Source organism: Schistocerca americana, chromosome 1, assembly GCF_021461395.2.
Source record: "Schistocerca americana isolate TAMUIC-IGC-003095 chromosome 1, iqSchAmer2.1, whole genome shotgun sequence".
Lineage (NCBI taxonomy): Eukaryota > Metazoa > Arthropoda > Insecta > Orthoptera > Acrididae > Schistocerca > Schistocerca americana.
The window spans coordinates 168,553,462-168,570,649 of NC_060119.1; the positions used below are offsets into that span (position 1 = coordinate 168,553,462).

At 42.5% G+C, this 17,188-nt stretch overlaps 1 protein-coding gene across 1 annotated transcript in view; it reads right to left on the bottom strand.

The window, feature by feature from the left end:
- Positions 1–6,119: 6,119 nt before the first annotated feature.
- The window catches only part of LOC124622619 (calcium-activated potassium channel slowpoke-like), a 490,591-nt gene continuing 479,522 nt past the window's right edge, over positions 6,120–17,188 (bottom strand). The window contains exon 2 of the mRNA XM_047148389.1: positions 6,120–6,223. Coding sequence (XP_047004345.1) covers positions 6,179–6,223 — 45 coding nt within the window. The 3' untranslated portion in view covers positions 6,120–6,178. The remainder of the gene's footprint in view (positions 6,224–17,188) is intronic.

Consider the following 17,188-nt stretch of genomic DNA (forward strand, 5'->3'; position numbering starts at 1 on the left):
GTCATGGAGGTCTCATAGAAATTGAGCGCACGCTTTCCTTTAATCGCTGCTCTATTCGACGCTCTTATCGCTTATTACAACTCCTGCATAAACGTACCATTAACGTGAGGTTACGAGAGAAGTTTTGCTAGTGGAGGTGTTTCATTATACAGTAGCCCAATGCAAGAAAGCACTTGAGCCGTGGATCGGTCCACCGCTACTTCAGCGTGGCAGCTCCGAGACGAGGCTGAGCTTTCACACGCGGCGTCTGGCGGGAGAGAGAGGTCGTAAAGCAGTGTCTCCGGGCGCATTCAGCTAGACAGCGGCTGTGCCCAAGGAAGGCCACTTTGGCTGAAGTGCTGAGTAGCGAGACTGTGTCCATAAACCGGCGGCTCGCCGGCTCCTGCTGACGCCGCTACTTCACACACAGGCCGGGCACGCCATGTGCGAAAAATACGCTCCCCACACCCACACAGGGACTCTGCTTCAACAAAGCAGGGGCGAGCCGCCGAACTGAGCAGACCAAGTGCCCGCCGTAACGCTGCTCTCTGCATGCTTCTCGCTCAACTGTTCTCAGCAACCAAATGACGATAATACAAAGCTTGTCACAGACTATGTTACAATTGCTATTCCTTTATTTCAAACGATCCGTAACATCAGCCGAGATTACGGATGGATATTAAAAACGCGTCGATTTTCTTTCCGGTGCAATATATATCGCTTGGTAGCATCGATGTTATAACTACACATCGAAGAATGCGTCAATTTTTGCAATACATCGATTTTTTTTTTGTAATTGAAACAATATTGTTTAGATATGCCTGAAAGTGCAAGAAACATGGTTGAATCCATGGTTTACGATGAACAGAGTATATCTCATCAATTCTTCACATCGAATTACTTAGAATTAAATAACAAATTTCTCACTGTGCCATTCCATCATACTTTGTACTTTATATGAATACATTGTGACCATTCTTTCTGACATGTCCGAAAGAACAGACACCAGGTGGAAGCCACAACTGTAAAACATATTGTGTAAATTGAAGAAAAGAAGAAGGAGGGGGGGGGGGGGGGGGAGTGAGAAGAGAAAGGAAAGTCAAAGCGTGTAAGGAAAGTAAATGACGGTAAGGAAGGTAAATGAAGGTAAGGAAAGTAAATGAAGGTAAGCAAAGTAAAAGAGTGTAAGGAAAGTGAAAGGGTGTAAGGAAAGTGAAGGGTGTAACAAAAGTGAAAGGGTGTAACGAAAATGAAAGGGTGTAACGAAAGTGAAAGGGGATAATGAAAGTGGAAGGGGGTAAGGAAATTGAATGGGGGTAAGGAAAGTGAAAGGGGGTAAGGAAATTGAATGGGGGTAAGGAAATTGAATGGGGGTAAGGGAAGTGAAAGGGCATAAGGGAAATGAAAGGGGGTAAGGGAAGTGAAAGGGGGTAAGGGAAGTAAAAGGGGGCAAGGGAAGTAAAAGGGGGCAAGGGAAGTAAAAGGGGGCAAGGGAAGTAAAAGGGTGTATGGAAAGTAAAAGGGTGTAAGGAAAGTAAAAGGGTGTAAGGAAAGTAAAAGGGTGTAAGGAAAATAGGTGGGGCTAAGGAAAGTAAATGGGGGTAAGGAAAGTAAAAGGCAGTGATGAAAGTAAAAGGAGGTAAGGAAAGTAAAAGGGGGTGAGGAAAGTAAAAGGGGGAGAGGAAAGTAAAAGGGGTGAGGAAAGTAAAAGGGGGTGAGGAAAGAAAAAGGGGTGAGGAAAGTAAAAGGGGGTAAGGAAAGTAAAAGGGGTTAAGGAAAGTAAAAGGGGTTAAGGAAAGTAAAAGGGGTTAAAGAAATTAAAAGGGGTTAAGGGAAGTAAAAGGGGATAAGGAAAGTAAAAGGGGATAAGGAAAGTAAAAGAGGGAAGGGGCTAGTGATATCAGCTGCATCAGCACTATGTGCGGCGACAACTGAAAATGTGTGCTGGAGATCCTAGGTTCGAACCCTGGTCCGGCACACATTTTCACTTATTGTTGCTGATGCCACACAAAGTCATGACAAAGTCCTGATGCAGCTGATATCAATAATCCCTTCCCTTTCTTTTCTCCCCCGTTCTCTTTCAATCTACATAAAAATTTTGTACTTGTGAGCAAAGATAACGAAATTAGAAGTAGATGAACGCAGTACCAACTGTAAGCATGTATGTATCCTTCTCATTTCTCTCTTGCATTTTTCGCCTTGATACCTAGTTATTCTGCCGCTAATTTGGTTCGGTGGAAGCGATTGTTACATTTCCATTCAGGAAACGAACGAATGACCGAGTACTGCTGTACTGCTTGTCGCGCCCTCTCCGATGATGAAAATAATTTAACGCAACAAAGTAAATGTGAAAGTAGATTCGCCCTGTAAATTCATCGGATTAAAAAATTGGAAAAAACTGTCAACTGTTTTGCGAAATGATATATGTAAAAGTAAGAAATACATAAGCTTAGAGAAACATTTGACGCACTTTTGAATGATTCACTGTAACATTTTCTTTAACGAGGCACTGAATCCTTCCAGCAAAGTTAAGCCTTGAAGTCGCCTTCGGAAGAGCTAATTTTATGCGTTTGTTCCGTTACACACCACTTCTTATTCCTACTCCTACATCTTCAGACGATGTGACGTGCTTAGAGGGCCGGCCGCAGTGGCTGAGCGCTTGTAGGCGCTTCAGTCTGGAACCGCGCGTTCGCTACGGTCGCAGGTTCGAATCCTGCCTCGGGCATGGATGAGTGTGATGTCCTTAGTTTAGTTAGGTTTAAATAGTTCTAAGTTCTAGGGGACTGATGACCTCAGATGTTAAGTCCCACAGTGCTGAGAGCCATTTGAACCATTTTTTTGAACATGCTTAGAATGTTCACCGCTAGTCTTGTGATCGGACATTGCCGTAGTATCTCTCTTTGTTATAGGCATTATGTTGCAGTTGGCCACATTTCAAAACAGCTGCATTCATTACACCAAGCGGAATCACGTCGAAGTCTTTCTGCACTTCTTTACTATCATCCAACGGCGTTACTATTCTGGAGACAACGGCACCGCCGGTGAACAGAAGCTGCTGACCCTATCTGGTAAATGGAGGCATGTAATAACTGGAATGAATGTCATTGTAATCAGATGACAATACACAAATGATTAGAATTACAAAACAGGATATGCAGTTTGATGAGAATTTAGCACGAAGTGAAGTTGCATTCAAAGCCTTTACACTTCGTGCACCGGTCACAGAGCGGCTGGATACGCTTCTGTAGGACACACTGCCTGGTGATTTATAGACGCTGCCATAAAGCATCGAAGGTGGTTGCAGGAGGACCAGAACGAGCAAGTTACCGACAACCACATGTTCTGTGACCAACATACCAGGTAAACGTGCAGGCCAGGAAAGCAGTGCTGTCTATCGCTCTTCAAAGAAAGCTTGCACGTTCGCCGCTCCACATGTGACAGGGCTTTCCTCTGTTGAAATATGGCATTTTGAGCTGCCTGCACGACGGGCAGTGACTCCGGTCCTAACAACTCCATTATCTAGCGGATACTGTTACGGTTTCCCTCAATAGGTTGGAAACGAGATTGCACGTTATAGCTAATGGCGTCCCAAACCATCACAATTGAATTTTGTCCGCTACGCCACTCAATAATGCAATCTGTCCGACTACCTTCGCCATATTTGTCTGTAATTTTCTGCATTCGCTATTTTGCACCTTTTCTAAATAGGAGTTGTCTGTGTTCTTTCCCAGTCACGAGGGATTATGCGGCTGCACAAACGACTGTCGATAAATATGAGCAAGGAAAGCGGCTGATTCTGGAGCGTAATATAAATGTAATTGGAATTCCATCAGGGCCATGAAACCGAAGTCGGACACCTAGAAAACCACTTAAGTAACCTTGGCGAAAATCTGCAATATTTGTAAGTGTGTGTGTGACATCGTATCTTTGTTATTATTTGACAATGATGTACAGTGTACATCCCAACAAACTTCTTTTTTTTTTTCGTGAAACGTTTCACGCAGCTAGTTCGTTAGCATGTTGATCGTACATCACTTGCGAACTTTTCCAGTATTCAAATCGTATTTTCTCCCATCAATCTAGTTGCAGGTGAGGCAATATTCTGAGGAAACGGTGTCCCGAGTTACCACTATGAACGTGTGTGAGCCGACGCTAGACGTGACTTTACAATTTTGGCTAATTATCAGCGCCAATCATTTACTGACTGGAAATGTATGTAGCTTACTGGTAGCTTCATATCTACTCGCCGCACTTCACATATGTGATACACCTATAGACTTTCCAGACTCCATACAGAATAAACAGTGGCAATAAAAAAACCATTCTGCGTTTTCATGCTGAAGCTCCAGCACACTGTAGTCGCACAGATTGAGATTCACTTAGCGACAACTACTTCTGCATGCTAACTCCCCCTGTCGGAGGTTCGAGTCTTTCCTCGGGCGTGTGTGTGTGTGTGTGTGTGTTGTCCTTAGCGTAAGTTAGTTTAAGTTAGATTAAGTAGTCTGTAAGCCTAGGGACGTCAGCAGTTTGGTACCATAGACCCTTAGCACAAACTTCTAAATTTCCATGCTAACGACGAAATGGAACCAGTTTCTCGGCCTGCGTATTCTCATGACCTCAGAACGTTGGACATTTATCTTTGGATACATCTAAACGAGCTATTTTTTGCAATGGACAGCTTATACTAAGGTGTCACGAAACTATGCGAAAACAAACGTCTGTGGCAGGATGAAAAACTATGATGATTCACGACCCGGCGAATTGATGCTTGTGTGAAGCAAAATAAAAAACACTTACAAGGGAACCTCCCCATCGCACCCCCCTCAGATTTAGTTATAAGTTGGCACAGTGGATAGGCCTTGAAAAACTGAACACAGATCAATCGCAAAAACAGGAAGAAGTTGGGTGGAACTATGAAAAAAATAAACAAAATATACAAACTGAGTAGTCCATGCGCAAGGTATGTAACATCAAGGATGTTCTGAGGTTAGGAGCGCCCTGGTCCCGTGGTTAGCGTGAGCAGCTGCGGAACGAAAGGTCCTTGGTTGAAGCCTTCCCTCGAGTGAAAAGTTTACATTTTTATTTTCAGACAATTATCAAAGTTCAGGCACTCACACATAATCAAATTCGCTCTCCAAAATTCCAGGACATGTTCAGATTTGCTTGGACATATGCAGGATTTGACGATCTACACACGGAAAAATTTGAAAACGTTAAAAACATGTTTTGACAGAGCACAGGAAAAACTGTGCGACTGTGAAACTGTTGCATTCATTTTTTGCAGTTTATGTGACAAACTATCATGTTTTCATCACTTTTTTGGGAGTGATTATCACATCCACAAGAAACCTAAATCGGGCAAGGTAGAAGAATCTTTTTACCCATTCGCCAAGTGTACAAGTTAGGTGGGTCGACAACATATTCCTGTCATGTGACGCATATGCCGTCACCAGTGTCGTATAGAATATATCAGACGTGTTTTCCTGTGGAGAAATCGGTTGACCTATGACCTTGCGATTAAATTTTTTCGGTTCCCATTGGAGAGGCACGTCCTTTTGTCTACTAATCCCACGGTTTTGCGGTGCGGTCGCAAAACACAGGCACTAGACTTATTACAGTGAACAGAGACGTCCATGAACGAATGGACAGATCATAACTTTGCGAAAATAAAGAAAGTAAACTTTTCACTCGAGGGAAGACTTGAACCAAGGACCTCTTATTATTCCGCAACTGCTCACGCTAACCACGAGACCACGGCGCTCCTATGCTCACACTATCCTTGATGTTCCGTATGTTGCGCATGGACTACTCAGTTTGTATATTTTGCTTATTTTTTTTCATAGTTCCACACAACTTCTTCCTGTTTTCTCGATTGATCTGTGTTCAGTTTTTCAAGGCCTATCCACTGTGCCAACTTATAACTAAATCTGAGGGGGGTGCGATGGGGAGGTTCCCTTGTTAGAACCTTTCTTTTGAGTTGCTGGTATTGTGAACAGAATCAACGAGCGAGCAACTTGACAGTAATAACTGAAGAACTAAGCTTTCCTGGATGTATATGCAACAGTCTCTGCAACAGTTTCATGCTGTTGACCACCTCTTGCTAACTTGTGCAAAGATTTTCATAGCCCGCATCCTCTATACTCAGCATTCTCCATTAGTGCTGTTTGAGACAGAGTAGTAAGCAGTGCAAATTTAGTACTTACTGAACAAACAAGCAGTTCCTGTTAAGGGCGCGTGGACTTACCTGAAAGAAAAGAAATAGTTATGTTAATGGAGTTAATATTAATAAGAGACGTAAGAGAAACTAAGAAGTTCAGTTGCTAAAATAACAACAGCTAAAGTACTGACTTATTAAAAGTAAATGGAGTGATTTTTTATTAATTTTTCTAATACAAATGACATCGATAAAAAATCAGAGTAATAATTCCTTTAAAATATATTGCCTTTGATTGTTAGGATGTCTAACTTTCGCAAGTGATATCTTTAAAAGAGTGACATCAAGTTAAGCAGTTCACACTGAAGGTCTCCACTGGTCAACAAATTTTATCAAGACTCGAAGTCATGAAGTGTGTCTGTATCATCTCGATAGAAGAGTTTCAACTCTATTTCCATCTATTCCAAATCTGAAGCTATGTTAGGCTTATTCTGTTATACTTGACTCATTTTCCCTTTGACAGTTTCTCTACACTAACTACTTCAATTTGATATTATTATTATTATTATTGTCGATGTAGTTATTTCCAGTAGATATTTCATCAAGGGGACCTCATGCTATAACAACACATGCAGATTTAACACGGAGGGGAGAAGGGTGAGTTGCCTTGCATGCTGCTGAAAAAACCGACATGAAAAGACTGACTGGAAGATAACACAAAACCCGGTATCGTTGCGACTTCACTTTACTAGAATGTGAGCCTAGTTTGCTACATTGTGACAATATCCCGTCAACTCAATTTAAAGGAATGAGAGACTGGGTAACTTTTTAGTAATTTCTAAAATAGGTCAATATCGCCTCTTAAGTTATGAATTAATCTTGAACCAATGCTACACAGAATTACTGATTAATCTATTCTGTATCATATACAAAATAATATGCAGGGAGAACAAATAGTTCCGATGTACAACTCAACTATAATAACAGGAGAATGAGCGGGATGGTGGAGTCTTGTTCTTTTGGGAAGTTGTGTAGCTAGCAGGATACTTGCTGAGACGCCTTGAAAAGTGAAATTAGCATGATCAGTGACATGACGTACCTTTGCCAAAGTTCCCAAGTTCTGATCTTAGAATACTTAATTAAGATAACGAATCGGTTAGAAACATAAGCTGTACGGGTGGGGATTTTTATTTCAAAGAGACTGACACAAACCGCTTCGTGATCCGAGTTGGGAATAACGAGATAAACGACCGCAGGCAGCCATTGTCGCTTAGTGGGGAGACGGAGCGCCCGAAAACTGCAAGTCATTATGGCAGGGATTCGGAGCGCTTTGTCAGAAAGTCTAGAAGACTGGCTTAAAAACACAAGGGGCAAGAACTGAAACATCGACGCAGTTTGCAGGGGCAGACGTTTCGTTGGCGACGTACAAGTAGACCTATCCCAGGCTGTGCAGCTCAGAGAAGGAAAAACAGTTATCATAAAAATACGTTATGTAGGAGATAATATGGATGGAAAATTATTTCCACAATTATGATGTTACTGTCCCCATTTGAGCAACTGATATTGGACTATATTTACAAAAAAGGAAATTACTAGTAAGGTGAATTGTCTGGCATCATTGTAGTGCAAGAAAGTCAGTAGGAGGAGGGATGACGGACCTTTCTTTGGGGGGGGGGGGGGGGGGAGAACGCATCGGGTGCTGCATCGGATGTTGTGTCAAATGGCTGCTCCACATCGCTTATGTAATAAGGAGAATTGCGCTCCACCAAAACTGCGAGCTCTACTAAAACGATGGTTTGGAAATTTTTGTACACTACATAAATGAGTAGTAAATGGTAAGAAAGTACTGGTAACAAAGAACGGAAAGTAACACAAATGAAAATGTAAGAAGGAATCTGGGAGCTGACGACTTCTCTTTGCTTTCTCCGTGTTTGGTTGTTTGTTTTGCACATAATTATAACTTTACATCATTCAGTGTTGGTCCATTGTGTAATACATATCCGTACGATAAGCTTGTAAGTAATAAAAATTAAATGGTCGCGTAGCTTCTGTGCTGCAATATAAGCAAAGCATTACTTTTGATGCAGGTACAGTGTAAATGCAGAAGCACAAATATATATAGCAGTTGTAATTTTATTCTCAATAGAACGTTCTTCATCAATCAAGAGTTTCCTGTTATTATTGATAAATCCAGAAGTCGTTTATCAATAAAAGAAACATGGCTTCGGCGAAGTATTGAAGTGATGTTAGATATATTTTTTGCGGCTTTTTATTCTACATTTTTGTTGGGGAAATTTCGTTTTCTAGCGGTGCATGACACTCTGTTCGTTTCCCTTTTTCTATTGTTTCACGTTACAGATCAACAATTTTCTAATAAAACCTATATTAAACATTGACAGTTACAATTTTGCTGTAAATACTGTTTATTTTTACGTGGCGAATAAATAGATGGAACAAAAATATTCTGTAGGTTACGTTGCCCTCTATATATCCTCACTCAGTTTCTAGACCGTTCACAACTTCCCGCTTTTAGGGGAATCTAGTAATACATTGATCGCATGAGTGGAAAAAACAATCGTTATAAGGTAAAACCTGATAGGTATGCAACACACCTAACCTACAAGTAACATTGGTACTACCTTAAAATATCAAAGCTACTAGGATAGCAACCGTGCTCTAATCTTCTTTATGATAGTCTACGGGAGCTTTGCAGGTCTAGTAATGCGCTGCATCTTTGCTCATTTGGAGTTGACAATGTCTGATTAAGTACAGTAAAACAGGAAGTGCTTTTAATTGGTGTCGGTTAAGTATATTTTGATAATGACAATATTTTGTAGTCTTAGGCAAAGTTAGTGTAATGTACAAAGCTAATATCACACAACATGGCATAACACAGACTACTGTCGGTAAGTTAGACGGAGTTAGACGATGTCGATTATCTACACTCCTGGAAATTGAAATACGAACACCGTGAATTCATTGTCCCAGGAAGGGGAAACTTTATTGACACATTCCTGGGGTCAGATACATCACATGATCACACTGACAGAACCACAGGCACATAGACACAGGCAACAGAGCATGCACAATGTCGGCACTAGTACAGTGTATATCCACCTTTTGCAGCAATGCAGGCTGCTATTCTCCCATGGAGACGATCGTAGAGATGCTGGATGTAGTCCTGTGGAACGGCTTGCCATGCCATTTCCACCTGGCGCCTCAGTTGGACCAGCGTTTGTGCTGGACGTGCAGACCGCGTGAGACGACGCTTCATCCAGTCCCAAACATGCTCAATGGGGGACAGATCCGGAGATCTTGCTGGCCAGGGTAGTTGACTTACACCTTCTAGAGCACGTTGGGTGGCACGGGATACATGCGGACGTGCATTGTCCTGTTGGAACAGCAAGTTCCCTTGTCGGTCTAGGAATGGTAGAACGATGGGTTCGATGACGGTTTGGATGTACCGTGCACTATTCAGTGTCCCCTCGACGATCACCAGTGGTGTACGGCCAGTGTAGGAGATCGCTCCCCACACCATGATGCCGGGTGTTGGCCCTGTGTGCCTCGGTCGTATGCAGTCCTGATTGTAGCACTCACCTGCACGGCGCCAAACACGCATACGACCATCATTGGCACCAAGGCAGAAGCGACTCTCATCGCTGAAGACGACACGTCTCCATTCGTCCCTCCATTCACGGCTGTCGTGACACCACTGGAGGCGGGCTGCACGATGTTGGGGCGTGAGCGGAAGACGGCCTAACGGTGTGCGGGACCGTAGCCCAGCTTCATGGAGACGGTTGCGAATGGTCCTCGCCGATACCCCAGGAGCAACAGTGTCCCTAATTTGCTGGGAAGTGGCGGTGCGGTCCCCTACGGCACTGCGTAGGATCCTACGGTCTTGGCGTGCATCCGTGCGTCGCTGCGGTCCGGTCCCAGGTCGACGGGCACGTGCACCTTCCGCCGACCACTGGCGACAACATCGATGTACTGTGGAGACCTCACGCCCCACGTGTTGAGCAATTCGGCGGTACGTCCACCCGGCCTCCCGCATGCCCACTATACGCCCTCGCTCAAAGTCCGTCAACTGCACATACGGTTCACGTCCACGCTGTCGCGGCATGCTACCAGTGTTAAAGACTGCGATGGAGCTCCGTATGCCACGGCAAACTGGCTGACACTGACGGCAGCGGTGCACAAATGCTGTGCAGCTAGCGCCATTCGACGGCCAACACCGCGGTTCCTGGTGTGTCCGCTGTGCCGTGCGTGTGATCATTGCTTGTACAGCCCTCTCGCAGTGTCCGGAGCAAGTATGGTGGGTCTGACACACCGGTGTCAATGTGTTCTTTTTTCCATTTCCAGGAGTGTAGTTGCATGCTATCTCAGTATTGTCAATAGATTGTCGCTGATGACCTTCTGATCGCAAATGTAGTTTCAGATTATTTTTTGTCTAGGAGAATGCCGTGTGACTTACTGCAAACAGATCCAAAAACATCCTACCGTTTCATTTAAGTCTCGCGTGACAGAGAGCAGAAATTCAGCGACAGATAGCCTAAATTGGGCGGCAGACAGGGCCGCACTTGTATTATATACAAGAATAACTATTTCAGTGGAGACGGAAGTGCCTTCACAATTGGGAGTAGTTTTCAGTCGTGTAAGCTCAATGAATTCTGGTACACGTATGTGCATAAGTGTTGTAGCGTACGAATACAATCAACTTGGAAGACGTGGGGCCTCAATAATACATTACAATTTTACCGTTTAGTTTGCTCTTTCTTTCGTGTTGTGTTGTTGAGTTAAAGTAAATTGGTATCGATTACATGCATGAGAATGCAGCGTATGAACAACTGCGTAACTGACAAGGACAGTTAAGATTAACAGGTGGAGTACGTGCGGCTACACGTTGAGTACGCAGCACCGGTACGTAGTTCGGTGTTGTTACTCAGTAACACACCCCTGTCAGTCCTCCGGTTACTGTGTACTACAGTATTCGTGTTAACCGATGTATAATTAAGTCAGGTCTTGTTTCTGTAGCATAAAAAATGCTAAGTTGAATCAAATTGAGTCACCGGAGGGAATTTACAATGTTCCAGCCTATAAGTCAGAGCAGAGTTTTGAGTCTTCAGCAGAGCTTGTTAAACGATATAAAAGTATCTTAATCCGTGACGTGACGTGACCGTGTGTGTGTGTGCGTGTGTGTGTGTGTGTGTGTGTGTGTGTGTGTGTCAGAAGCAGCGTACCAATAACTACTGTAGTTCCCTCGCTGTCAGCCTTCGTCAGCAGAGCAGCACCAAATGTTACGCCTCTTGCTTACGAAAGCAAGGAGTTGACGTGACGTGAACCAAACCTCATCACAGCAAAGACAACACACAGTGGCGACTACAGTGCAAATATTCAGTACGTTATATGGGGAGCTAAGGTTTTTAGCCCATGAAACAAGAGAATATTGGTCCAGAGTCATGCACAGTTTTGCAACTTTTGACGATTCTGCTACTCCTATCAGCCACAGTGATGATAATCTTTATGGAGTGCAGGATTTGTAACAGGACTAAAAAACTACTCACAAGGCAGCTACTAACACCAAGTACACACGAATAAGGAATTTTACGTACATTATTGCGGAATCAACCGTAAGCTAAATAGGTATGGTCATGTAATATATGTGTTTGCTCGAACCTCATCAAATCAATCTCATTTCCGATGTTAACGTGACTGCAATGATAGTATGGAATTTCTGCCCGGGGGAAGCTATATGGTATTGTTGGACCACCAGGTGCGGTGCCTCCTGTCTCACGTCACTTCAACGACTTGGGCCTCGATGAGGATGAAATGAAATGATTACAACAACACATGAATATATTCTTAAATACGTTTTAGAACGCTAGTACCAAGGTGGTACTTATATGGCACTCTGTCATCAGTTTGGTTCCGTATAATGTACAAATGAGTCGAATGAAATTTATTAGTCCATTATCATTATTTGAGAAAGGAAGAAGAGTTTATGAGAAAACAGAGGGGGCTGTGAAGAAGGCGAAAGCGAAGTGAATAAGAAAATGAAGAGCTGCGTAAACAAATCTATACATAAATGAATTTCAAAATAAAAAAGAAGGTAAAGTACCTCTTCGAATATTTTTATCGTTTTACTCACATTCAGATTTTGCTAATCATTTTTTGCCTCAGCCATACTACCTAATTGATGACTACTGGTTTATGCTGCTTTTCCTCAGAGATGCTCGATTTCCTGTAAGTTCCAAGAACAACGGCCCATAACAATGTCTCTAAAGTTTCATCGCTAAAGGTTATAAAAGGAAGAAGACGTCAAGCAACAAAGACTACTGATAGCTTGCTGCAGCTTTCGATGGATGTTCGATGAGTGACAGGAAACCAGCTCACATCTTGACAGTTACTATGAGAGCGCTATGTCAAGATATAGAATATTTTACCGTGGATATGAATTATATTCACAAATGAGGAGAAAAACTCAATGAGAAAAAGGATAATGAAATAAGGAAACAAAATGAAAGATAAGAAATATACACAGTTACGGAGCTCTGGAATAGTAAATGACTTCCACCTTCAGCAGCTAAACAAACACTAGAAATACTCGTATTTCCAATCTTAGCACTGAGCAGTTATTTCAATATCAAGATGACTGAAGTAGGAAAGGATCATATCCCAGAAATCATCAATTACAGTGCTGAACCGTTTTTTAGTAAGACAAAACTATTGTGTAATTTGATTTGTGTGACGGGTTTCTTAAGCTAAATTCTTCGCACTGGTATCAAACTGAAGATTTCTTGTACGTTGTTTACGTAGTTAGTGCAGCGTCAAGCTCATGGAATTACTATAAAACTTTTTCACGAAAAGCGAGAAACTGATGCAATTTGCGCTCATTATCGCCATAGGTTTCTGAGGCATAAGAACTGGACTTCATAAAAAAATAAGGAGTTTTGAAAGAAAATGTTATTTTATCATCATAATCTTTGCTTCACAAATTTTGCGCATAGTAATCTTATAGATTAGATGCATTAAACTTAATGGAAATTATTCATAACAAATGCTACTCCGTACAAAATGTTTGAAATAAATCAAGTTTTCATCCAATTATTTTTGTCTCAAAAGTATGGGCGTGGGGCTCTCTGTCTCTTTTACCTATTGGACGCAAAATACACACAACTCATTTACTCCAACAGTACAAAACCAGGAGATAGCAGAAAGAAAATATTGAACCTGTAAAATAAGAGCGCCGTATCGCTGTAGAGCAACACTTCTTTACCGCCGTGTCACGACACAAGTGAGTCGCGAGATTTTTAATGTCTCCTGATCTTCCACACATAACATATCTACAACAAAGAATTTATAGCCAAATCGTTTCTTGGATTACCCCAATTTGGAAGAAATCACCCATTATCATACATAATTACATGCATTTAAACATGGGTCGCATCGTTATAATTATATATTTTTTGCATTCAACTTTAAAACGAACGATTCTTCATCCGTATATAATCTACACCAACGAAGTCCCATTTTTCCTCGGGGGGCTTCCTTTGATCTTTTGTCGGTACGGTCACCATTTCTTTGACTCTTCGTAGGCATTGTCGACTGCGTCAGTAAAAAATCTCTGTGGATTCTCAAAGTAAATTTCTGGAAATTCTGGATCATTCCTCTTCCAGTTCGCCGGCATAAGGGCCGACATTAACTTCTCAATCTTTTTATTTTTTAGCAATCAGTTGTCGTATGTCTTGTTTTGCTGCTCTATACAATTTTATACTAGCATCAATAGTTTCATGCATTTGCTAGTTCTTGAAGTGCTCTTTTCATGTTGGAAAGATTTGTAACAAGGAAAAAAAAGAGATCCTTAGACGTCCACAGCGCTTCTGCATCTGAGGAGAGTGGAGATGAATATACTAAATTTCGAAAGAGAACAAAAATTGCACTATAAAAAAGAGTATAGAAATTTACGATTTATGTGGGTAGGCGAGGAAGGCAAACCTATACCAAAATGTTTGTGTGTGCTATACGATGTTGCCAAATGAGTCTGTAGTACCTAACAAGCTAAAAAGGCATTTGGAACGGAACTACTAAAGTATCTCTCAAAAACCGAGAGAGTATTTTGAAGGTCTGTATGCTTCTATGCAAGCATTTTCTGTCATGAGAGAGAAAGCTGTTTTGACATCATTTAATATTTCTTAAATAACTTTCCCATAATATCGGCTAAGAGCTTATTCTACCCGCATGTAAATAAATCGTTGCTACTATGTTGGGACCGGAAACAGTTTAACAGATTTCAAGAGCATGCTTGTCATCGGTGCATTAAGGACACGTCAGTTTACATTCACAATATTGTCACCGAGAACTTAACAAACATGCAATTTGCTCTACAGTTAAATGAAAGCACTGGCATTTACTTAGAAGTTGAATTATTATTTTGTGAGATTTGTTTGCGGATCAGAAATTATCGAGCATTCGTCGAGAACTGGAAACGGCAACCACTGGAACTGATACATTTGCTGATGACGAGAGTTTATTTCAAGATAAACTCAAGTGGACGGAATGCAGTGCTATATGTACTGATGGCGATGCTGCAATGAAAGGAAATATTGTGTAAAGGTGTGTCTAGCTTCTGTGCGGAATAAAAACCCATCAGTAACAACTATTCATTGCTCTTTACATAGAGAGGCTTTAATGACGAAGACAACGGACAAAAATAGTTTTGGTGACGTCTTTCAAATGATAGTTTCAATGATTAACTATATAAAAACTGGTCCAGTAAAATCGCGACTGTTTGAGAAATTCTTTAAAAAATGGGTGCAGATCATAAAGTGTTTTTATACCACAGCACAAGCTGTTTGCTTTCCAAAGGAAAAATATTTACCAGAGTTCTGGAACTTACAGCTAAACTGCTTGCAATTTTAATGATAAGTCTGTAAACTGGCGTATCTTTCCGATATTTTCAACAAACTTAATGCTTTGAATCCAAATATGTAGAAATTACATGAAACGATCATATCAAGTGATATAAACAGCGCATTCTCGAAAGAACTCTCCCTTTGGATCTCGGCCATAGCAGAGAACTATCTAACTGCTTTTCCAGCTACAGCTACTGCATCAAGTGAGTTGAGTGCAGAAGAAAAGAATCAGGTAAAGAATCAAATGAAAAGGCACCTATCTGAGTTGTAAAAAAGGATATCCCAATACTTTCCGTCGATCTCGACAACTGAATGGGTGCGATAGACTGCACCTGACGAGGAAAACGTCCTGAGTCCTAAATTTAAAGAAAACGCTCGACGTTTTTGGATCCCAATCAAAAGTCAGTAACTGGATATTGGAGTAAAGCCATATCTCATTTTACTGCCCTTTTCAACGTCGTACTTGCACGAGTCTGTACATTGAAGAATATAAAACACGACGAGTGTTTGTCAAGACTTCGTCCAGACACAAATCTACTTTGCGAAAATCGCCAGGGACACGTGTCTCACTCGTTTTAGTGTTTACGTGTTTTTATACGTCAGTCACATTAATATAAGGCTGGTCGGAGTGGCCGTGCGGTTCTAGGCGCTACAGTCTGAAGCCGGGCGACCGCTACGGTCGCAGGTTCGACTCCTGCCTCGGGCATGGATGTATGTGATGTCCTTAGGTTAGTTAGGTTTAATTAGTTCTAAGTTCTAGGCGGCTGCTGACCTCAGAAGTTAAAAGTTAAGTCGCATAGTGCTCAGAGCCATTTGAACATTAATGTAATCGCCTGTCAAAAGCCTGAATAATCATCTCTTACCGCGCGGAACAATGCACGACGTCAAGAAGGGAGTCAGTGAGGTTCTGGAAGGTACCAATTGGGATGTGGAGCCATGCCGACTCCAGTAATGTGGCCAGCTGTGGTACGTTTATTGGTTGATGATCCATGGCTTCTATTGGATTTAAATCCGGGGAGTCTGGTCGTCAGGGAAGTACGGTAGACTCATCCTAGTGCTCTTTTAACCACACACGTACTCTGCGAGCTGTGTGACATGTTGCATTGTGCTGCTGGTAACTACCATAGTTCCGGAAAAAAACAAATTTCATGTCAGGGTGGACATGGCCGCCAAGGATAGATCTGTACCTGTGGTGATCCACTGTTCCTTCCACAATGACGAGATCACATACGTAATGTAACGAAAAGATTCCGCAGACCTTAACGCTCCATTTTCCGGCCTGGACTCCTCTTGCTTTCACACGTTTCACGCTGTACAGGCCAACGATCATCTGTCAGACGAAGCATATAACGTGATTCGTCAGAAAAGGCAACCTGTCTCTAGTTGCGGTACTGGCGTATAAATTCCAGCCTTCATCGCTGATGAACAGCAGTCAGCATGGGTGCATCAGCCAGGCGCCTGCTGCAGAGGCCCTTATGCAGCAACGGTCGTTGAAGAGACACTGTGGGTTGACCCTTGGTTCATCTGGGCGGTCAACTGCTCAGCATCTGCACGTCTATTCACCCGTACACATGTCCGCAGCCGTCGTTTATCCCTGCCATCCATCGCCCGTGGTCCACCACAGTTGCCTGGGCGCGGTTTTGGATAGCACCACATTGTCATGCACAGTATACTTCAACAATGGCGGCACCGAACAGTTTATTTACTAAATGCTTCCACCCTTGGTCCGAAAGCCAATGATGATGCCGTTTTGGATGTCAGATAAATCGCTCCGTTTCCGCATTACGACAACTATTGCATTGAAACTTCCAGACAGATTAAAACTGTGTGCCGGACCGAGACTCGAACTCGAGAACTTTGCCTTTCGCGGGCAAGTGCTCTACCATCTGAGATACCCAAGCACGACTCACAACCCGTCCTCACAGCTTCAATTCTGCCAGTACCTCGCCTCCTACCTTCCAAACTTCACAGAAGCTCTTCTGCGAACCTTGCAGAACTAGTACTCCTGGAAGAAAGCATATATTGCCGGCCGAAGTGGCCGTGCGGTTCTAGGCTCTGCAGTCTGGAACCGCGAGACCGCTACGGTCGCAGGTTCGAATCCTGCCTCTGGCATGGATGTGTGTGATGTCCTTAGGTTAGTTAGGTT